This window comes from Vanacampus margaritifer, chromosome 5, assembly GCF_051991255.1.
Source record: "Vanacampus margaritifer isolate UIUO_Vmar chromosome 5, RoL_Vmar_1.0, whole genome shotgun sequence".
In the NCBI taxonomy this organism is placed as follows: Eukaryota; Metazoa; Chordata; class Actinopteri; order Syngnathiformes; family Syngnathidae; genus Vanacampus; species Vanacampus margaritifer.
Genome location: NC_135436.1, coordinates 4860081 through 4884754, shown reverse-complemented (window position 1 = coordinate 4884754; position 24674 = coordinate 4860081). Strand labels below are relative to the sequence as shown.

The window sequence follows — 24674 nt, the reverse complement described above, 5'->3', positions numbered from 1 at the left end:
TAAGAATTTTAAGACCAATTTTTAGTTGAGAAAAAAATATTTTGTGTCTTTTCTTGTGTGCCCGTCCACCAGTCAAGTGTGAAATTAACTAAACAACTAAGTAAAGTTTTTGTCTTTAAGTTTTTATTGATGCACAGATTTGTGTTAGCTAACAATGTTAATTTCTAGCATATACTTCATTGTTTGGTAAAGATGTCAATGCAGTAACGGTGAGGACAGCTTATTTTGTCTCAATTGGATTTTGTGCCGATGGTGGTGGTGTGGCGGGAAAAGGTGGTAGTGCAAAGTACACTAAAAAGGTATTTATTTAGGAAAGAGAGCGAAAATTACTGAAGAAGCAGGATATAATAAGGCTTCTCTAATCTACTTTTTTTTTGTCTTTTCACACAAACATGGGGAATTCACAAAAATATTGCATTTTGTGACAAGTTTTTGCAATTTGGTATGTTGTTAGGTTTTCAAAAAACACTGCATACATCTTGGGGTTGCCCCCTGGTAGCCGATATGAACAAATTTAAATATGGCCGCCAATGAAGATTAGAATGTTATATCTCAGCATATGTTGGCACTAGATCCTTGTGCAACACCACTTTTTCACACAGGTCGTTCGTTGAACCACAATGAGCAACCATACAGGTGCTGTCTGGGATGCCAAACGAGGTACTTGGCTGGGTCGGTCACGAGGACCTATAGAACACCAAGCACAAGCGACTGTCCAAGGTCGTTCAGCAGATGGACATGATGACAGGCTCAAAGGAGTTTCAGGGACCAGGCATTAGGTTTTGGCGGACCAGCCGAGACGAATGGCTGTGCTGCCGGAACTGATTTTGGTGGACAAAACAAAACAAAGTGCCCATTCAGACATGTCAAGGAAGCTGAAACATGCAGCCTGCCTTTAGCGTAAAATAAAGCTTGTCAAATAATACATTGACAGCAATGCAAATAGCCTAAGTAGACTTCTACTTTGAAGTTAGCCAACGTTGTGACGTGATGGCTAGCTTGACTTCCCTTTCAGACGTTTAGGATTTCTTTATAGTAAAAAGATAAATAGAACTTTGTCTTAATTTATTTTATAAAACACTTTTGCCCATTAAAAAAAGAAAAACATTCAACTCAAAATGTCAAACATAGCCATTTAGATTTTAGGAACACAACCCTAAGCCATTAATACCTTGATATTTTGTACACACCCATAGAGACATTACACTAACCTTACCTAAACAACAAGAAAAATGGCTTCTGGAAGATTCAAAATTGATATTGATGTCCTTCTTTATAATGTGCCCAAAAAAATAAATATGGCAATATTGAAAGTTAATATCACAAGCCATTTGTACTCACATGTAGACTAGCTATACATAGATTCACAATCTGACTTCTTGTGGGTCTAATAGAGGCAGCTATCAATCAGAAACACAGCAGGGAGCAGTTGTTCTCATAATCTCATCACCTCTCCACAGCCTGAGAGAGAAACAATTTGGCCTGCCGCCCACAGTCACAGGAGTGAATGGCAGAAGGGAAAGTAACTAGGCTAGGGAATATGTGCACTTGTCAGAGAGTGAAAATTGGAGGGTGAAAGCGAGACGGACAAGTCACTTGTGCTGTATCTATTTTTAAGTCTATAAAAAAGAAAATGGCTTTTATTTGTGAGAACAAGTATACGGAAAATGACAACTGTGCTGTACATACATCCCAGCCAACAATTTTGGTTCCGAGAACATGCTGAGAACCCCTACAGTAATTTTCCCCAGAGGTTAGGTCGGTTAAATTTTGGTTATTCCTTGGTAGCTACTTAGTTGCAATGGCAAGTTTTTAATGTTCTCTAAACATTCTCTTTTTTATTTACCTTCCACACAAACTTTAAAACAACTTTTAGTTGTACAACTTACTTATTGTATACACATTAAATTTGTTTTCTTTTTTTTGGTGGTGGTGGGGGGGGGGGGGGGGGCGGTTAAATAAATTAACTTAAAGTGACAAAAAAAGATTTTGCCAAAAGCGGTGCTGGAACCCACTCATAAGCTGTGTACTGGTAAGAAATCTGCATGCTTAACCACTACACTGAATGTCAGCTATGCTAGCCATCCTACAAATGCCGTCCTGTTTTGTAAGGACTCTTGTAGAGCATACATTTGCACAGCGTCTCGTTTTCACAAATTAAACACGTAACGCTACTACAAAACCGCAATACTGTATCTATTATTTCTAAATACTATAAACACATGATATGCTTAATGAAGTTAACAATTAATAATGCTGTGCTATATAAATAAAAAAAGAGAACGTTTAGAGAATGTTCCCAAAACTTTTCATCGCAATTAAGGGAACACATTGAAGCATATCATTCCATCAATGTTTAGGGAACGTTATAACCAGAGCACACTGTTCTAAAAATGCTTCTCTTTGGTTTTGTTCTAAATAACCTTTAGATAACCAAATACTGACGTGCTTTCCACGTTTGGTGTTCGTAGGGATATCTGGTATCAATTTGCAAACAAATGGTTTGTTTCATGGCTGTTCAGGGGGCTTCCTTTCAATAATTACTTCAATAATTCCAATTTCAATAATAATTGATATACTGACATTTTATTCTGCGTATACACACAGTGTCTCTCTTTTGTCCTTTGTGGAGTAGAGGTTGTTGCACACATGTAGTCAGACAATGTGATTTGACTGTTTGAATATTACCACAACGACTTCTAAGCTTTTGACATCGGGGCAAGGACAAAAGGGAAACGGGGTCATGTGGTGCAATGGTAAATGTGAATCTTAATAGAGACAGCAATGTCATTATATCCAAATCCGCTGAGTCCTCTCGACCAGGGGGTCGTGGCATTGACGACCACTTTACATCCTGAGCATGTCGGGCCAAAAGACCGGGGACATGACTACCAATCCCATATTGAGGATTTGTACCATACTCGACTAAATTAAGGAACGCGATGCAGACACAAAGATATTTAGATTTTAGGAATTTGTGAGGAAGACATGGGCAAAGCCAACAAGCTGGTTTTGCCTTTCAGCGGGGTCAAGGTCCTGCTGTGTGCTCTAAACAATATTGAGCAAAGACAGGCAGCCGATCTAAAATTAGCGTAATACACTTAGATTTACTCACTACCATAGTTTTTACCATCTCCTGATAGCACCTTAACATAAATAATTAGTCCTATTACAGTTTTTTTATTTTTTATGATTGTTTAAGCACAAATTAGAAAACAGGGCTCAGATTTTGAAAATCCTTCACACAATTAGCACAATGAGATGCAGAACATCTCACATCCAGTGCAAAATGAAGCACTCTTGCAAAAACTATATACACATGTATATAAACCATCTTACGTTACCATATGAAACACACACACGCGCGCGCGCACACACACACATTTGATAAGGCTTAACTTTGTTTGGACCAGTTACAAACTGTTGTGTTCAACTTAAAACACTTCTAGCAATTCTACCTCTCAGTGATTAGATTACTGTAAACGAAATACACAGAAAGCGTGCAAATATACAACATGGAAAAGTAACCCAAAAAAACCTGAGCAATGCTACAGACTATTGGAAAACTGAAATCAGTCAACATATACAATCACAATAAAATGTGTCCCAACACTGTAAGCCCAGAAAATAAACACATTAAAATACTACCAGTAAATGTTAAATTTACTGTAAAGTTAATAAAAAAATAAAGAAAAAAATTAATTAAATTAAAAATAAATTAAATATTATACATCTATGTGCCTAGTTAGATCTGACCTGACCTGAATTTCATCATCGCCGGCAATATTGGCATTTTTTAACCTGTTTTCTTGTTGAAAGTTTCTTATGACAGAAGCCACTGTACGATTGCCATGATACTGTTACAATTTTGCTGAACTTTAGTCTAGCTTCCCTCAGCATCAATGAACGGTTGATAACATTATCAACTAGTGTTGCACACATTTTATTTGACAAATGTGGTCATCTTTTTCTTTGAGGACGTTCTCCTCCTATTTCAGGTCTTCCTCTTGCTTGTCCTCCATGGATTCCCCCCTCTAACCCTCACTTTTCTTCCTCTGACTTTCCATTCTGGTTGAATGCAGGTGAACTTACCTGCTGCATTTTTATAATGATGAACCTGATTGGTGTGTCTACAATAAAGCCATCATGTGTTTTCATAATGTGTGTGTTTGTTTGCGTGTGAATCGATTGGATTAAAAACTTTTGCCGGTGTCCGGACTCAATAACGACATTCACATATTCTCTGGGTAGGATGGCTTGATCCCAAAACACTTCTGTACTTTTGTTTTTTATTGGTTGCTATATGCATTTATATAAACCATTTGTGAAGTAGAGGTTAAGAAATCTCAGGTTATTTTGAGACTGATTAGTTAGTTAGTTCCCCGACCGGGCTAGTTACAAGCACTAGCATGTTTACTACTACAACATTGTTGACTCATCACTTATTTTCATACACTTTGATTGCAATTTCAACTTTTTGGTTGGAAAGGAAAGTAGAGACCTTAAGGAGAGTATTTGGAGAAATCTCAAAATCAAAACTTTGGACCAATCAATCTATTTTTAGCTAGAGCGCGTCCCATGCCATTATTGTAAAATGCATTTCAACTGTCTTACAACAATACTTACTTGAAACAAAATGGTCAGAACACACTTTGGTAGACTTTGTCGGTTGGAAATATTTTTGATTTATCCTTGCAACCCCTGTGTTTCTTCTCCGAACACTCCTTTGCTCGTTCACATTCGGCATTTGACATTCCTATTGGCCCACAATGTGGGTCACATGACATCATCTGAATACTATCTATAGTGGTAAAAATCTGGTTCTACATTTTTGCTCCTTGAGTGCAAAGTGTTGATAATTATGTAATTATTTTAAGTGTTTATGCAATAATAATTTTTAAAAAGGTCAAATGACACATTGCTTTTATAAGTTAATAGATTGATACAGTGTGTTATGTTTGTGTGGTTGGGTTGAGGGAAGGTAGACCTAAGTGCAGTGAGGCAGGGATAAAGTCTAAAGAGGTTTTTCAATTAAAGAAAAACGAGGTGGTGAACATAGCACAGGCAGGCAAAAACTATGAAGTCCAAAATCAAAGTGGTAACCTAAACGAGAGACGTGACATAGAAACAGCAGGACGTGGGGCAACGACAATGAACCGACACTCAACAAAAACAAGCAACTAAATACACATTCGCCAATTAGACAATGAAACACACCTGGACAAGACACAAGTGGCTGAGGGCACTGATTGGTTAAAACATTGGGGAGAGAAGACAAACACAGGTGGAAACGATCACACTTGACTAGACAAAGAGAGACACACAAAAAAACACACGAAAACAATGATCATGATTGACGAAAGACAACAAAACAACCAACACTAATCAAACCCAAACCACAAGATAGTGTTTGACTCCTTTATCATTTGTACAGAAATGTAAACACGTCACAAAATGTGCAGCTAGAAAAAAAAGAAAAAAATGTGCAGCTAAATATTATTATATGCTGTGTATTCTAAAAATGTGTTCATTTTTGTGACTCACACCTTGTCAGTGAAACTCCGGATGAAATGAGGGCATATTTATATGCTGGTGGAAATATGTCAGCGAAGTGCTGAAGTGCTGTGCTTTGAGCAACACTGTAAATCATGGGCTTGCTTTGTTTAGAATGCAATTTGAACAACTAGCGATAGTGTGTAGGCTACATGTTGATTTTGCCCAAAAATAAGGCTGAGCTACAACTCAGAAATAGTACATTTGTATGACGTATACCTGCAGTGAGGGTGTTGGATTTTTTTTTTCCCTCCCCATTTGTGATGGTTTTTGTTATTGTGTGCGTGTGTGCGCACAAACAATTCTATGGTTAGAGCACTGCACTGCTGAGTTCTAATGATGGGCCGGTGGTGGATTTAAATCCTTTCTCCACACCTAACTCATAACTGCCCTGCCCCGCCCCCTCGACCCCTCGCCCCCTCGCCCCCTCGCCCCCGCAACCCTTCCGCACTTGCACCCGTCTGACGTGCAGCGATCCGCGCTTTGCCTATGTATTAGCCATCTATTTCCCCTGGGTGAAACCTCTCCAACATAAAACCGTAGACTGAGGTAAAATATCTCCCTCCTGACGAAAATAAAGCTTTGCCTGCCTGCTGATCTATTGCTTATACACCTAAAGCCGCGGCTTTGATTCGCGCTTTACCTTTTGCGTGCCTTTGCTTTTTACGCACACATAAGCTCGATGAAGATGGATCGAGCTGAATAGAACGCGGCACATCCAGCACAGTGGCTTCACTCATTTCATTACTTCTTCATCCTGATCCCCCCCACCCCCCCACCCTCAACCGAGACATTTTAAGGGACTGCGCTGTTTTTCTTGTTTTATTGATCAGTGAAGGTCAATAAATATGCGGGAATTTCCAGACTAATTGGATTGTGCGCATTTGTATTAAAGATAAAGTAAGGTTTATCATTACTGGTTGCCAAAAGTGTTTTTCCCATGCACCATAGAGATGCGTGGTACTTTTCTGTATAGTTTATTTACATTTGTTAGGACCGTGATCATTTTATCGCCAACGCTTACATATAGGACGAGGGAGGAAATTCAGTAAATAGAATTATTCCATTAAATACTCAATAGTCGGAACTTTACCTGAATTTACGGTCTGTCTCGAATTTACTGTTATTGGTCGAATTTAGGATTTGACCTTTTCTAATTACAGTGCTTACATTTATTAGATCACCAGGTTAACAAATGATCAGTTACAATACTCGACTTTTACAAAATGATTTATATTTCAATACACCAGCATGCAGCCATTTGTGCCTACTAAAATAGCATTACGATTGTTAGTTATCAATGTTCAAATATACTGTTTCACAAAAAAATACAATTGTAAAGCACACTGTTATTTATTGCTTGCATTACTGGATAGTTCTTTTTTTACGTTGAATGCAAACCTTTATGTATAGCTTCTTAAAAGTCCATATAGTTTGAAATTATCCTTCCATGTCAAAACGTTTCACAAAAATGGAAAGGATCTACATGAAAAGACTGGACCTTGAGTGTGCTGGTTTGTTACTATTATTTTTATTAAAAAACTAACCCTTCTGTTTAAATTAATATTCAATTAATTTAAAAAATATGTTGTCCCTCATCTTAATGTATAGTTGACAATAACATATTTAACAAAAAATATTCAAATAAATACAGTGGTAAACTATAATCAACATCTTATTCACTGTATTATTATTATTATTTTTTTTTTAAGAAACATGTATAATTTAATGTAGGTATCAGCAGCGGCCAGCTCTCGGTCTCTCCATGCATGCATGATGCTTGCGGGCTTTCATGTCAGAGCGCAGAAATCTTCGGCGGTCGCTGCAATAAACAGCAGCAGCTATCTACAGCTCTGCAGACATGCAAATGGTCCCCTGGGCATTGGCCTGCGGGCGATGATATCTCTAAGGGATTGGTTATCGCCACACATTATATAATAATCATTAATGATCCCAGCCCTTTAAACCCTCAGCTCGACTGCAGAATAAGCACACATATGTCATTAATCTAAACTAAGGTTTTGGAATTAAAGCAGTAAAAGTTGTTGCTTGTTACTATTTGACTTTTTAGGAGTCTCGCACACGCACGCACACATTTATATATATATATATATATATATATATACACATATATATACATGCACATATGCTTGGCGCACTGTGGATACATCGTGGATGGATGTGCCATTTTAATTTATTAGGGAAACGACTCGAGAACTGTGCTCGACTGGTTAGCACGCCTCACATAGTTCAGAAATCGTGGGTTTGAATCCGGGCTTGTGGATTTTGCATGTTCTTCTTGTTCTTGCAGGAGAGAGCGACAGCATGGGCTTTGAGGCAATGATAAAATGCAATACAGATTATCGCGGACTGGTGATAGCCATTGAATATAGGTTCAAGGGTGAGTGACTTGCTTGCATAAGGGGATGGCGGGTCGGTGAGGGCGTGGGGGGCTGACTGACTGAATTCGAACTCTCTTTAAATCCCATTGGATTTCTCTAGAGCGCAGGCACGACCGGACGTGGAGAGTCTAGAAAATGTTGACGTTTAAAGTAGTGTCGGCTCAATATATCCACGATGAGTTCACGTGACGTCGGTATATGTTTGACTAACTGGTGAAGGTGATCCACGTAGGCCTGCAGAAGAGGGTGCAAACGGAAGGGGTAAGTATGTGGGGTTTAGGCAGGCGATTGTAAGACTATGTGTAATTTGCTGTCTCCTCAGTTGCTGTTTGCTCTGTTACAGAGACGAGTCAAACAAAACGAGTCAGCTGATGTGGCCTTTCTGCTGCGTGTGCACCAAGGCCCGTGATGGATGAGGAAAGAGAGGTCGGATATTATTCCTGCGTTTGTGCGATGATAATAATTGCATGGCCAAAATATTTCTCAGGGCATCGTCTTCCCAAGGAGGTGGAGGGTAGGGTGGGACTTCAATCGTTTCAAAACAACTTCATGTTACAACAAAACTCCATGCTCGATTCTAAAATGTTTGGGGAACGAAGATAAATTGTTAACATTTTTCACTTTTGTTGTGGAAAAACGTGTATTGATATATTGCTGTTTTAGCAAATGAAATTCTGTTCAAATGACATAAATTACTATTCAAATTTATTCCGGACTCTTGGTCCAATGTAAACAAACATAAAACAGAGACACACAGAATAAAACAATAAAAACAATAAAAAACAGGGGACAATTATACAGTTAGCGGACCAATGTCTCCACATCCTTGACTGATACCGTACAGCACTACATTTAATATCAGTCAGAGACAACACCACTTCATTCACTGTCCTATTCAAGCGACAAATAAAACTGTATATAAGATTTCACAAAGTGGCTTGTAATAAATTTATCCTATGTTTTTTCTTAAAAAAATAAAATAAAATAAAAAAACGGCCTGATCTTCTCCTGCCCCACCACTGTCTTCGCTCACAACATATTCCTGCAACCGCCGGTTTTAGTACAATTTTATGGTCACGGATATCTCAACCAGCTCAGCAAAATTACTTAATTAATCCCATTACTGTTTCCACATATTTGCTCTAGCCTACGGCCACTCCCCTTAACGCCTCACTGCATTGTGATAGTGATCTTGAGCTCGAAAGTGAGCCTGGGAGGAGAGAGGACACAAATAAACGTGCCAAAAGAATTAATCATTGCGTGAATCTTCACCGTCTTGTCTCATTCATTATCTCAGATTAATTATCTCGCCATGTGCCAGTTCACTTGTCTGCACTTCATAAACCTTTACACCGATGTGGCCCGTGTGTAGAAATATATATTCATTTTTTTAAGAGTACAACGGAAATAGAAACCAAAGCAATTATAAAACACAAATTCACTAACAGAGCCGAATGGGAACTGCAAAACAACCTGAAACATTTTTTTGTGTAAGATCTGTCTTCTTCTTCATTATTATTATTATTATTATTATTATTATTATTATTATTATTAGTAGTAGTAGTAGTAGTAGGGTGGTCGAAATGTTTTATGGTATACAGCCATTTTGATTCAGTTCTATTTGCGGATATGCATCACCATAGTGATTTTGGCTCTGGTATTTTAAATCAGTCCGAGATTATATCCACAGATCGTGTCGAAAAAGTCCTACGATTTGTGTTGTTTACATGCAGTTGCAGTTAATGTTGGTGCACGACCAACGGCTGTGAGATGGTGGTGGTGGGGTTTATAAACATTCCAAAAACACGAGATAATAATAGTTGCATGGTTGTCATTGAACAACAATGTTTTAAGCCTTATCGGCCTTCTTTACCATCGGTCTTCTTTTAACACGTTTTAGTAAAAGGGGGTGTTCCCAAGGCGCCGGGAGGCAGCTGGACTGAGTAGGGAGGGGACGTTTGCATGAGAAGTATAGCCCATATGTAATAGGATGCTGCAGGGCCATAGATAATAAATGCGGCTCAATGTTGCCTTTTCAGCGTTGGCGTACATGCATTGGATCTTAATAATTTAAGATTTTAAATCCTTCTTTTTTAAATTAAACGTGTCACTATAAAAAATGAATTTTGATCTTAACATATATAGCATCTTAAATGTTGCCCCAGTTTTGAAAGATGGCAACAATTAAAAATCAAACGTGAGAATTAAATAGGAAATGACAGTTAACTCAATAAGATAGAATAACTGACTAAAATAACTTGGTCTTGAAGTGGATTGAAGCATCTCTGATGAATGACCAGCGGTATCTGGACCGCAAACCACTGAGCAAGCTGTAAAATTGAGAGCATGCCTCTCTTTCTCTCCAAACCGTCTATTGCACTGCGTAAATACAACCACTACAAAGTAAATTTTGTAGAGTAGGCTACATTTTACTATAAAAATAGTCTATTTTGACCTACTCTAAACAGAGTAAAATTTACACTTGGAAGGGAGTAAAATATTAATATATAAAGTAAATTTTACATAATGTATTTTTACTTTTACGAAAGGATTGACCTATCCCATGAGAAAAAATGAATAAAGTTTTTTTCAGTAAGTAAATTATAGAAAGGATTTTTTAAGTACATTTGATTAATTTATTTAAAAAAATACACAAGTCTTGAGGAACGAACTCACGACATTCAGCTTGGGAGACGTCCACTCTATCACTATGCCACATCTTACTGATCTGCAAAAGGAGACCAGAGAATTACTCTTGCAAGTGTAAGTTTATAGTGGGACCAAATAGACTCTTCTTTAGAGTAAAACGTACTCTACAAATTGTACACTGTACTAACAAATAGTAATGATACTAATACTACTACTAGTACTACTACTACTACTAATAATAATAATAAACGTCTGCCGAAAAAGAAACAGCATCACCAATGCTCCGGGTGGTGGGGGGGGGGGGGGGGGTGCATGCTTAAAGAGCTATAGTATTTACAATTTTTCCACAAAACATCTTTATTAACAGCATTCTTACTGCAAACTTAACTTAGTTCCATTTTCAATTTTACATTAATGAGTCCAAACACAAACAGAAAAATCAGCCATGCAATATGCACCTCCCGCTCATAGATCCTGTCGACGCTGCTCATTATTCCTCCATCGAGTCCCCTCCCGCCCAGAGTTGAATATGCTCAACAGCCGAAGAGATGCACCTTTATGCCGTGATAGCCGCCACTGCTCCCTACATATACACTTTGACAAACATGATGAGTTTGTGGGGCTGGTGGGAGGTTTGAATAGCAGACAGTACAATTCGTTTTTTTTAAGGTGGGGCTGCTGGATGCTGACCGTGTATGACGCAGCGCTGATTGGTCCAGTAAACGAATGACGTCAGAGGGTTGGGAATATGGTACCGTCGGAGTTTCCGGAGGTAGGCATTGTACTTTCGATCTATGGCATCACAACATACAAGGACGGAGACGGAAATGGTTTGCATCCTGGCTTACACGGACTGACGGGAGGCACCAGCGCATCTTGAACAGCTGAACGTTGACTGTGGATACGCTACCATTTGGTTGTGTGACATATCTGCATTTTGAGGCATTTTCATCAACAAGACGTTTGTTTCGGCTGATGAACCAAACCAGGTCGAAGTGCACCAGGCTTTACTTCTTCTGATTTAAAAAAAAAAAAGACAATATAGTTTTCTTTCGGATACGACGGAGTGTTTCTTTCTCCACCGATAAGAATAGCGCAGACGCCATCCATTATTTTCTGTATTTTGGACGGTCAACCTTTATTACGCATGCAGGAAGAAAAAATCAGTGGTGACCCCGGATCGAACAGCGTCTTCACGCACATTGACCGCGGGGAGCCCCAGGCGAATGACAGAGCTAATAATCCGGCCATAGTGTGGCCTGTGTTTCTGAATTGTCGTGTGTGAGCACCATTATTGGAGTTGTAAACCAGCCAAAGCTATGGTGCACTGCGCTGGGTGCGAAAGGCCGATCCAGGACCGCTTTCTGCTCAACGTGCTGGACCGAGCCTGGCACGTCAAGTGCGTCCAGTGCTACGAGTGTAAATGCAATTTGACGGAGAAATGTTTTTCTCGAGAAGGGAGACTATATTGCAAAAATGACTTCTTTAGGTAAGATGCACAATTAATTATTACAATAGTGACACTTAAATTGCATTGTGATAAATTGCAAATGTAGCGCCATGTAAAAAAAATTATGAAAGCCTTGAAATGGCTTAAACATTAACTGAAGGAAACAGGAACATTATTCTATCGTTGGAAAATATGCAAATATCTTATTCGAATAAATTACTGTCGTGTTCTGTAGACTACAGTTGTCCACGCGAGTTGAAGGGAAATGAAAAGTAAAATAATCTATCTATGTCTGTCTATCTATCTATCTATCTATCTATCTATCTATCTATCTATCTATCTATCTATCTATCTATCTATCTATCTATCTATCTATCTATCTGTCTGTCTGTCTGTCTGTCTGTCTGTCTGTCTGTCTATCTATCTATCTATGACAGCACATACGAGGATACAAGTAAAAATTTATTCCCGTCATTCATTTCTCATGTTTATATTTCAATATTTTTGAAAGCATAAAATGCACAGCGGGTGGCTGAAGGCCAAGTTGAGGACCGCAAGACAATGTGTGAGTAGGATGGAGTAATTAAAAGCTTCCTAATTTGGATTCTTATGCAAAACATCAGAGGCATTAAACGTGTGTGTTGTCTCAGCGGGGATTGTTAGGAAATTGAGGAACTCACACTTAAAGCAAACAAGCGTCAAGGATCAAACCCAGGCCACAACACAGCCCGGTGTTGTTTGCTCAGTTCGTCCGCGACGTGATAAGTGGATTTGAATATCAAACTGTTTGAAAAAAGACTACGTCCACAAACAATGCAATTGCAGACGGCAGTCAATACACATAGTTTAACGCTTACGTAAATACCTTACTATGGCTACGCTCAAATTTACTTTTTCTTATACACTTCTTCGAATTTAAATTCATCTGAAAGTATGTGACGTGGATATCTAAAATATTTACTTTATAAAATGTTGTACAATTGAGTATTGAAAACATCTCACGTTTATTGGTGACATTAAACTGAGCCCCGTTTGGCACACAAACAGTAGTTACGTCGTTTATAATAAATATTTACGATGTTAATGTTCCTAACTAACAAAAATGTTTGTTCATTAAGATGATGCGAATTATGCCTTTTTCAATTTATATTCGAAACAAATAGGCTATTCTATCGTGGGGAAATCAGACTAGCCTACGCTATCTATCATAATTTGTATATACCCCAAACATTTTACATTCACTTTTTTGGTCCTGGTCCCTTTTTTCCCCCAGTCTTAAAAGGTATACAGGCTGAATGCTGACATAAATCAAATCCCATTGATATAAATGATATATCAGCAATAACGCAAGCCTATTTTACTCGTGCAGGCGGTTCGGCACCAAGTGTGGCGGGTGTTCGCAGGGCATCTCTCCAAACGACTTGGTCCGGAGGGCTCGAAGCAAAGTGTTTCATCTCAACTGCTTCAAGTGCATGATGTGCAATAAGCAGCTCTCGACCGGCGAAGAACTCTACATCATAGATGAAAACAAATTCGTTTGCAAAGACGATTACATAAGCAACAGCAGTGTAAAAGACACAAACCTCCTTTCAGGTAAGGAGCTCTGCGACCGCGTGCACGCAGGCATGTGCAATTTGCTCGGGTGTGTGTGTGCATTTATACAATAAATGAATGATAGATGACCATAGATGTGATGTGCCAGTAACCATCGCCATTCGATATTTTACGGAAATATTGTTAAACAAGTGACGCCCCCCACCCCCATGCAACTACGGTATTGACTTCCACACACACACACACACAAACATTTTTACTGTATATTATTATTTTAGTAACGGCATGCAGCGACCCGAGTTTATCCCCGGATTCACAAGACCACCTCCAGGACGACGTGGTTCTTAAGGAAACGGAGATCGCCGCCCTCTCAGATAAGGAAACTGTAAATAACGAGAACGACGACCAGAATCTGGGCGGCAAGCGGCGAGGCCCGCGGACGACAATTAAGGCTAAACAGCTGGAGACGCTGAAGGCTGCGTTTGCTGCGACCCCCAAACCCACCAGACACATTAGGGAGCAACTGGCGCAGGAGACTGGCCTCAACATGAGGGTTATTCAGGTAAAATGAAAGGAAACCTTTTCGTTTGTTCATTTCAAAATTCCACAATTCAATCACGGGATGACAAAATAAATTGTATTGTTGTTGACGTGACCGGAAGTGATTAAGATGGCTGATGTGAATGGTTCAGCCTGAACGAAAATAGCAAGGCTGTGTAAAAAGCTTTGAATGAAACATTATGGAAATAAAATTCGACGGGTAGGCTACTCATCTTATATGATATGTGCTCATTAAGAGATGTGATGCAATGGAAAGTTGTGAAGCCTAACCGCCAGACTGGTGTGGCCGTACAAGTCTCTCAACAAAACCAACGCACCCAACGCCATTATCTCATTTCCTTTCCTCCGTTTTACAAACAGCCTATTGAACTGCTGTCACGTGAAACGCCTTTCAAGATGTCATACATTGTTTTATTAATACCTCTCAGTGTAAAAAGACCCAACATAATTTTGGAGATGCTGTACTGATATGTACATTTTTATTTATTCATTAAATTTATGTTCTGCTTAGCCGAATAGCCTGTTGACTAGTCTGTAGCCTATATTTTATTTATAATTCGCTAATTATTTGATGCGCAAATAACTTTCATGAGTAGCATATACTGCAGGTGAGATGGGTTCAAACAGTTTAGCAACGCAGTTTATTGGCGATTATATGTAGTGAGCAAGCCATTGTATCTCATTCACATAATCACACGAGAAAATTGTTAAGTACAGTTCATTAGCGATGTTAGATTGTGACGATTGTTGGTGCAGTCTACGCCATCGCAGAGATTTCTTGATTTAAGGAATTCGCATGCTTGGGTGGCGTAACAAGGATTGGTAATATAGCAATGACAGTCAATCAAAAAGTTACTTATGACTGATTACAGATGACCGCAAAATAAAATTTAAATAAAATAAATAAAATAAATAAAATAAATAAAATAAATTAAAAATGGAAGTATGCGTTTGAGACTCTCGCAGGCTGCACAGAACATTGCCTTTCCATTAAAATAGCGCCTGCACGTTTGCTGATTCTGTGCAAATGCACATGCACGCAGGTCTGGTTCCAGAATCGCCGTTCCAAAGAGAGGCGCATGAAGCAGTTGAGCGCACTGGGAGCCCGAAGACATTCTTTTTTCAGGAGCCCAAGGAGGATGAGGACGCTGGTTGACCGCCTGGAACCTGGGGAGCTCATCCCGAACGGACCTTTCTCTTATTACGGAGGTGTGTTTGACTTTAACTGTAAGCGGAGAATTCCCTCCCATTTTCCAAGTCCAAGACATTTTGAACATCTTAATTCCCTCGATGCCGTCGTGATTCATAATTTTTTGCTATTAACAACAAGGCCATTTTAGGTTGCAAAAACGTTATTAACTGAACAAGGTTATCAAAGTACAATATTAGAACACACACACACACACACGTACGTACGCACACACACGAGTAGGGAGTAATAATAATAATTATTATTGTTATTATTTTTATTACTCTTATTATTATATTGTATAAATTATTATTTGAAATGATGGCTAGACAATAGGCTACAATAAATTGTAGAATGCCAATTTCTCACCAAAATACGCAATTGCAAAATAGTTAAATTTTTAACATTTGTGAGGAATTCTAATACTGTATAAACAATATCACACATAAATAAAAATAATTATGTAAAATGTACATACAATTCACATTTTATGTTCCTATAGTGCATACAGTACTGTCAAAGTTAAAGTGTTAACTAATTAATTAATCACACACACAAAAAAAATCACAGGAAAATCACATTAATCATGTATTAACGCAGATTAATCGCACTGTTAATTTCAATCGCAAATAATCCTTTAGTTGACAGCGGATAGTTACGTTAAAGGTGGCGCAGGTTGTGTTTGAGCAATAAACATAACTCCATGCATTAAAGTAAAGCATTTAATACATGTTTGTGTATGACATTTAGAATGTTTGTTCATGTCAAAAATATTGGGGTCATTTTTTTCCATTTTAAATAAATCAATTAATTAATCGTGATTAATCAAAATTCTAAGACGTGATCACTCTGATTAAAAAATGTATTTGTTTGACAGCTCTAAAAAATATTTTATTTTACATTTTAGCCTACTTCAGGGAAGATCAAATAGCGTTCATAATTTTGGTCAGTGGAGATTCTCAATCTTTTATTATGGTGATTCTAGTGCTCACCTTTACAAAATGGTTAACTGCCACATCTCATTAACAGGCGTAGGATATGATAGTGTAGTTCCATTGTTTGTTTTTGAACAAAATAAAACACTATGATTGCTTTTTGTTTCTTATTTCAGAAAATTACAACAGGCACCACACGGCAACCTGTTCCTTAGGACTTCACCCTGGCTGCCATTACCAAACTGTAAAAATGTAGTGTTGGCTAAAATAAACAAAAAACTAACAAAAATGTAGCGATTTCCATCAATATTTTTAAGCTATTTAAATTCAGCAAGTGTTAAGCGGGAAAAAGTTCCAAACAGCTCGGGAAATTGTTCCTTCTGTCGTTCACGTGGAGCAAACACCACCAACAGCAAACAAGTTATATAATGTGGGTCGTGTCCACCATGATACTTGTTTCAATTTCCACAAATAGTCGGAAAATGGAGCACACAACACTGTAATGTATTAATATATGTAATGTAATGTAAGTGTTTACGTGAGGAGCAGATAGCATGAATTCAAGTCATTGTTGTAAGGTACGTCTGCCTTGCTGAGTTGGTGATCCAACTTCAGGAAGAGGGGTGATTAAAATTCTGACCTGGAGGTAAATATTCCCACATTATTGTGTAACTTAATCACATCCATAATTGTGATTGAAATTGCTGGCACCTGGTCCCGGGACTACTCGTCTCACCAATCTTACACACACACACACACACACACACACACACACACACACACACACACACACACACACACACACACACACACCCACACACACACACACACACACACATACACACGCATAGCTTTAGAGCATACCTTGTTTAACTTCCGAAGGGGAATATACGTCAACCCCGCATCATCAATAAGCTGCCCACCGGCGAATGGTTGCAATGAAAAAAAGGTTGGGGACCATCTAATCCATCTCATGTCGCAAAGTAACTCATTCCAACCTTAAAACGTATAAACACGTTTTTAATACTTTGTCCTTCACTCCCAAAAACGTGTTTAAACATTTTTTATGTTTTTTAAAGCTAGAACATTCAAAGAAAGCTTCGATGCAGCTTCTGACCTGAAGAGATCGCTTAAAGCAATGGTAGTTACAACAAAAAATGGCCAGAAGGTGCAGTGTATAAGAGATCAGCAAGGGCGATGTTGCAACAAGCTTTTTTTTGCCAGTGTTTTCAACAGGTTTGTGAATGATGATGAAACTTAGCTATATATTAATTGCTGCAAAACGGAAACAGATAGAAATATATATTTTTTTCCTGATGAAAAAGGAGACTCTAATCTTTCTTTTGGTATGTTTGGTATGTTTTATAGCAATAGAACACAATATTCTGTGGGCCTTGCAAAATCAGTCAAAATCCAGTAAACCAGCTGGGAGCAAAGGGGGTTGCTTCAGTAAAAATGGCTGGGAGTGAATTAGATAAAAATAAAATATAAGTGTGTGTGGCATTAGAGAGAGACAGAGGCACTTCACATATTTGAGGAAGAATACCATTAATACTAAATTACATATACCCTATATTAATAATGACAATAAATGGCATTCTATTCTATTCTACTCTACTAAAGCAAGAAACATAGATCAACGTTATCTTCCATGACATCAACTCCCTACCTCTATCCTACAGTAAAGTAGTTCACAATCAATATTTATCAAATGACGTGACAATAATATAAAAACGTGACAATAATATAAAAACTTACATACATAGCAACTTCAAAAGTCCACCATGAAAATATTCATCCTTTTCTGCATAATCACCTGCCCATTAAATTCTGTAGAGTAAATTTTACTCTAACCTAGGTCTATTTGGTCTCACTTCAAATAGAGTAAAATTTACACTTGGAAGAGAGTAAAATAAATACATAAATTAAAAAATGTCACTCAGGGGTTGAGGAACAAACCCACAACTTCAGCTTGGGAGACAGCCAATCTATGCAGCTCATGCTGTGTGTTAGTGTATCGCTCGTGTCAACTGGAATCTTCGTAGCTCCAAGAGACCAAAAACAATGTGTTTGGTCTCCTCTTGGATATAGGCAAACAGCAGGAGTGGCAAAGCGCAGGTGTTAGTTTGGCAGTATCCCAAGCTAAAGGTCGTGAGTTAGTTCCTCAACCCTTGAGTGACTTTTATTCAATTTTTTTCTTCAATTGTTTATTTTACTCTCTTCCAAGTGTAAATTTTACTCTAAAACTGAGTCTATTTGGTCCCACTGCAAATACAGTGAAATTGACTCTACAGAATTTACATGCACATGAATCGTATTGTCTTTGAGCGGCTCCGATCAACCAATAAGTGACGGAAACATCACAACACCATTTTGAGGATTTGTGAAAGCGCTGAGTGTTGATTCTGAAACCTGATAGGCCATTTTTTTATTTATTTTTTAACTCTTTCACTGTCACTGACGTTAAAAGACGTCAAGTAAAAACCTACGGAGGGCTGCCAATGACGTTAAATGACGTCATCCAATTTTTTTATTTATTTTTTTTGAAACGGGTGCGGGCAAGCCTTCCGGAGCTGTGGTGAAAGTTTCCAGCAGGTCTGTTGTGCCTAATGACTATTTTTGGCCCCTAGAGGGCAGCGATGACTCTCTTTTGACAAGATCGGGTGGGCGTCAGTAGAGGCGGAGCTAGAGCGTCGGCAGGAGATGAGAATGGAAGACAAAGGAAAAATGGAGACCGGTTGCGAGCAGCCCATGCCCGAGCCGTTTTTTTCAAAGACCAAAAGCATCGACCAACGATAAAGAGCACATTGATGACGACGATGGTGACTCCGTGGTTGGAAAGCATTGACGCGGCAGTAGGAGATGTGGGGGGGAGCTAGATGGAGGAGGAGGAAACGGACAAGGCGCCCGTTTGCAAGCAGCTCTACACTTACAAGACGAAAGGCATCGACCAACGCTAAAAGAGCACATTGATGACGACGATGATCATCATCGATGATGATGATGGTGAATCCGAGGTTGACGGCGAAGTTGCAAGCGTTGACGCGGCGGCTATGACGACGTCATAACGCGCAGCACAACCGAGCACGTTCAGGCGGACGTTCAATCGGACGACGGAGAGTGCCCCGAGTCCAATGCATATTCATCGGATGAGTGTGTACAGTCTGCTACTTGCTATTTATTCCCCGGAAAAAAAGGCCGTCAAGAAAGTGTAACGTTTGCACGCGAAACGGACAAAAGCGAAAGTGAAACTAATCTGTTGTGCGAGTCCTGCTGCGTCTTCTTGCACGCAAGGGAGCGTTGCAAAAAGAAAAACTGTATTTGAAACATCCACATAATTATAAGTAGTACCACAGTTGCACACATTTGTAAATAGTTTGCGAAATTGTTTTGTCAAATTGTTACACTGTTGAATGGAAAAAACATATTTTGTAAACTAAAAACACTTTTTCATTGTTGGTGAAAGCGTTTTACAGAAGTAAAGCACTATTTAGGTGTTTGTGGCATCATTCATGGACAAAAAGAAGTATATAATTCACTAGAGTGCATGAAATAACATAGTTTCACAAAAAGCTCTTTTTCTCCGCTTTTTGTTTCAAAACAGAGAATTTCGGTGAAAGTAACCATTTTCTATTGTTGATTACTGAAGAACGGAATAAGGTAGAAACAAACTTTTCCAATCTTTCATTTGGTAGTATGTGTGTTTCCATAGTCCAAACACAACATTTTCTGTGGACCTTGAAAGATCAGTCAAAATGCTTAAATCGGCTGGCACTGGGGACAACCCGTTTCTGAAAACGTCTGGCAGTGAAAGAGTTAAAGGGAAAACCCTAAGCATAAATTGACCTGAAGTTAAACCTTCTATCGATATTTAATATACTGTATGTACAGTATATTAACTCTTTGACTGCCAGACGTTTTCAGAAAAGGGATGCCGCCAGTGCCAGCCGATTTCAGCATTTTGACTGATCTTTCAAGGTCCACAGAAAATGTTGTGCTTGGACTATGGAAACACACATACTACCAAATAAAAGATTGAACTCTCATCTTTCATCAGAAAAAAAAGTTTGTTTCAACCTTATTCCGTTTTTCAGTAATCAACAATAGAAAATGGTTAGTTTCACCGAAATGCTCTGTTTTGAAACAAAAAACGGAGAAAACAAGTTTTTTGTAAAACGATATTATTTCATGCACTCTAGTGAATTGTACACTTCTTTTTGTCCATGAATGATGCCACAAACACCTAAATAGTGCTTTACTTCTGTAAAACACTACCACCAACAATGAAAAAGTGTTTTTTCATAGCAAAATACGTTTATTTCCATTCAACAGTGTAACAATTTGACAAAACAATTTCGCCAACTATTTACAAATGTGTGCAACTGTGGTACTATTTACAATTATGTGGATGTTTCAAATACAGTTTTTCTTTTTGTAACACTCCCCTGCGTGCAAGGAGACGGAACAGGATTTGCACAACAGATTCGTTTCACTGCGATTGCCCCTTTCGCGTGCAGACGTTACACTTTCTTGACGGCCTTTTTTTCCGGGGAATAGCAAGTAGCAGACTGTACCCACTCCTCCGATGAATATGCATTGAACTCTTCATCATCCGATTGAACGTCCGCCTGAGCGTGCTCGGTTGTGCTTCGCGTTTTATGACGTGGTCCTAGCCGCCGCGTCAACGCTTCCAACTTCGGCGTCAACGCTTCCAACTTTGGCATCAACCTCGGAGCCACCATCATCATGATCATCGTCGTCATCACTGTGCTCTTTAGCATTGGTTGATGAGCTGCTTGCAACCGGTCGCCATTGTTCGCTTCCTCAGCCATCTAGCTCCGCCTCACGTCTTCTACTGCCGCGTCAACGCTTCCAACCTCGGAGTCACCATCATCATCATCGATGATGATCATCGTCGTCATCAATGTGCTATTTAGCACTGGTCGATGCTTCTCGTCTTTGAAAAATTTTTTCAAGCGTGAGCTGCTTGCAACCGGTCGCCATTTTCGCTTCCCATCCCCAGCCATTGTCCCCTCTAGCTCCGCCTCACGTCTTCTACTGACGCCTACCCAATCTTGTCAAAAGAGAGTCATCACTGCCATTTAGGGGCCAAAAATAGTCATTAGGCTAACTAGATCTGCTTGAAACTTTCACCACAGCTGGCCAAGGCTTTCCTCTACCCGTTCCCCCCACCCCCCCCCCCCCCCAAAAAAATTGGAGAACGTCGGCCCTCCGTAGGTTTTTACTAAACGTCATTTAACGTTTTTGGCAGTAAAAGAGTTAATATATCTACAGTATATTAAATGTAATATACACAATATATTCTGCGCACTGCGACGTAGTTTTTGTTGCACACCACACATCAAACCAGATTACATACATGCAGGCATGCAAGGGTGCTGACGCAAGCCTTGATACGCTTGTTTGGGAATTTGGTTAATCTCTCGGAGCAATGCTGGGCGTTTTTGTGTACCAACGGTGTATCATTGTAGAAATCAATTCATAGAGCACATTATTTTATTATCATCTCTATTATAGTTTAAAAATCATCCCTCTGACCACAGCACGGATGAGCAGGGGAACTGGTGAGGGGGTGTCAACACTTCCTGACAATTTCAGGCCAATATCTTTTTCCTAAGGTGTGGTTGCTTTGGACTTTTGCAAAATGTACGTGCCAAAAATGTCAAACAAGTTTTTTTCAAAACGAGGGATTTCAACCTGCCAACATTGCCAATATTTCCGTTTTGCAGCAATTAGCATTAGAATATAGCTAAGTTTCATCATTATTCATAAACCTGTTGACAACACTGGGAAAAGAGCTTATTGCAACATGGCCTTGGCTGATCTCTTATACTCTGCTGCCAACTGCTGGCGATTTTTGTAATGCCATAGTTCAACGTTAAGAGAAAAGCCAGCACTAATCCTCATAATTCTTACCATACTAGATTTATGTTTGCTGATATAGATAGTACAGTATTGGACCTATTGAGAGCTTCACACATCACTCACCACACTGTCTCAATTGTGAATGCACAAACAAGTTGCCATGTAGCTGTAGACAAGTCCAATCGTAATTAGCTCTTCTTATTTGCTTATTTGGGGGGTAAGAAGTGAAGAGAAAAAAATAATGTGGTAGAAAAAAACCTGACTGAAATTTTGGAGCCAGCATGCCAATTTTAGTTTTAACCATCATAAAAAATCTAACTCAAAAGATTATTTTCCCCATATTGTTCTCCAGTGTTATAGATAGACATAAACCCCGCCTGCTGGCTTCCAGATATTTTTCAGCAGTTTTGACAAGTCTACAGAGGTGATTCTTTTCAGACAAGTTCAGGTTTCCAAACCAGTCAAGAATATGTCTATTCAATGAATATTTAAATTTTTGATGTAATTATCCCTGCGCCAATTGTTCTTCAACCTAATGTCTTTTTCTTTTTGCAGATTATCCAAGTGAATATTATGGTCCTGCAGGAAACTATGACTTTTTTCCTCAGGGGCCACCTCCGTCGCAAGCCCAGACCCCAATTGAGCTCCCCTTTGTGCCCTCTTCAGGCCCTACGGGCACACCCATTGGCGGTATGGACCACCCCCTACCAGGACACCATCCATCCAGTGAAGTGCAGCGCTTCTCTGATATTATATCCCACCACCCTGAGGACTCTCCAAGCCCAGAGCCTAGCATCCCGGGAACTCTGCACAATATCCCGTCCGAGGTGTTTGGCCCGAACCCACCGTTCACCTCACTGTCTCTGAATGGAAGCGGATACAACAACCATTTGTCACATCCGCCCAGGGAAATGAACGAAGCCACTGTGTGGTAGCTCTTTCAGAGATTGGACTCTTGAGGCCGAAAAATTACTCACTGGGGTTAATTTTGTTGCGGACTGAATTGAGGCATGGATATCAACAGGGTTAGGGCAATGCCACAAAACATTTTTGTATAATTTGCTAAGTATTATATATTAATATGAGACTAACCCAAAACTGAACATTTTTTAACTGACAGCCTTCAAATTTGTATGTGCGTATGGGTCACGTACTATCCCACTGCTTGGCATGACAAACATTCATCACTGTTGTAAGAAAATTTAATTTCAACATCTCTTAAATGTCCAGACCACAAAAAATATATAATTAGCTCCTGTCAAAGACATCAATAGCTTTACTGACAATAGATAATAATCTAGTCAAAGGTTGTTTGTGCACTAACTAACGCATAGGCTGGCGGAGCAGTGCTTCATGTTTCAGGCATAAGACATATACTTTGTATTTACTCAGAATCCCTTTGCCTTTCTAGGCCCCGCCATGTTGACTCTTCACAATATGTTTCTTCGGGCAAGATAAAATAATACACACCTCCATGATTCATTTTCTAATGCTGTCTTTTGGTTTAGGATTTTCCACCAAATCTGGGAAAGCCGCCTTAAAAAGGCTAACACAACAAAATGTCCTCTATAGAATTCAAACCCTTTATTTAAAATGGAACTGAACTTGAATTGTTAAACTTAAGTATGTTTTCTCAATATCCTCTACTTGGGGTTCTAAATGGGACTTAAAAAAGTCAACTGTTTACGTACTCGATATAAAGTTCAGGAGTCCAAAAAACTGTTTTAGAATGCTGTCCATGTAAAATGTACCAAGCAACCAACCAAACTTTTGTATTGAGTTCATTTATATTGTATGAAGAAAATACATTTTCTTCAGGTTTTGCTTCACTGTGCTAGTTTGTACAAGATGTTGTTTACAGAAAATGGTTTTAAAAACATGAACCAAACCATAAGTAGTTGCCAAATAAGATAATAGCACAACTCCTGCTAAATCATCACCTCAGAATGTCAGAATGTGTTAAGACAAGGCATACTTACATTAATTTTCTAAACTACTGACAATACATTCATTAAATTGTTAATATTCGTATTTACGTTTTATATTTATGTCTTCAAGAAGAAAATATTCAAACTATTAAAGAACTGATGGCCAAATATGCAGCGGCAAACTACTACATTTCTCTGAATCTGAGATGCCCATGGTCCGTAATGCTGAGTCTGTCAATTTCAGTTAGGTCTCAGTGTTTCTCCATTTTGAATAGGAATGAAGTTTTTAAAACTGATTGATTTTGCGTTTTGTAGCCAAATTTGAGCTGGCTCACTCAGAAATAAATCATAACATTCAGCCACTAAATCTTTTTTTTTCTTTCCTTGAATGCAAATAATCATTTCATATTTTAAGGTAATTTGAAAATTATTCTATTTAATTAAACTATTATATGTCATTTAAATTTAATTGCAATTTAGGGCTTCTACATACTAGTTTTTAAACATTACGTGAAATCAATGCTGATAATTTATCACATTTACTAGACCACCACTGAATGTAAGGAT

The 24674-nt window shown here is 38.8% G+C and overlaps 1 protein-coding gene across 1 annotated transcript; it reads left to right on the top strand.

Moving 5' to 3' along the window:
- The first annotated feature begins 11383 nt into the window (after nucleotides 1-11383).
- On the top strand, nucleotides 11384-24474 carry lhx1a (LIM homeobox 1a). Its single transcript, XM_077566873.1, has 5 exons — nucleotides 11384-12093; nucleotides 13424-13647; nucleotides 13887-14170; nucleotides 15213-15378; nucleotides 22735-24474. Exons 1-5 carry the CDS (start codon nucleotides 11924-11926, stop codon nucleotides 23112-23114), a joined length of 1224 nt encoding a protein of 407 aa, XP_077422999.1. The 5' UTR covers nucleotides 11384-11923; the 3' UTR covers nucleotides 23115-24474.
- Nucleotides 24475-24674: the final 200 nt, after the last annotated feature.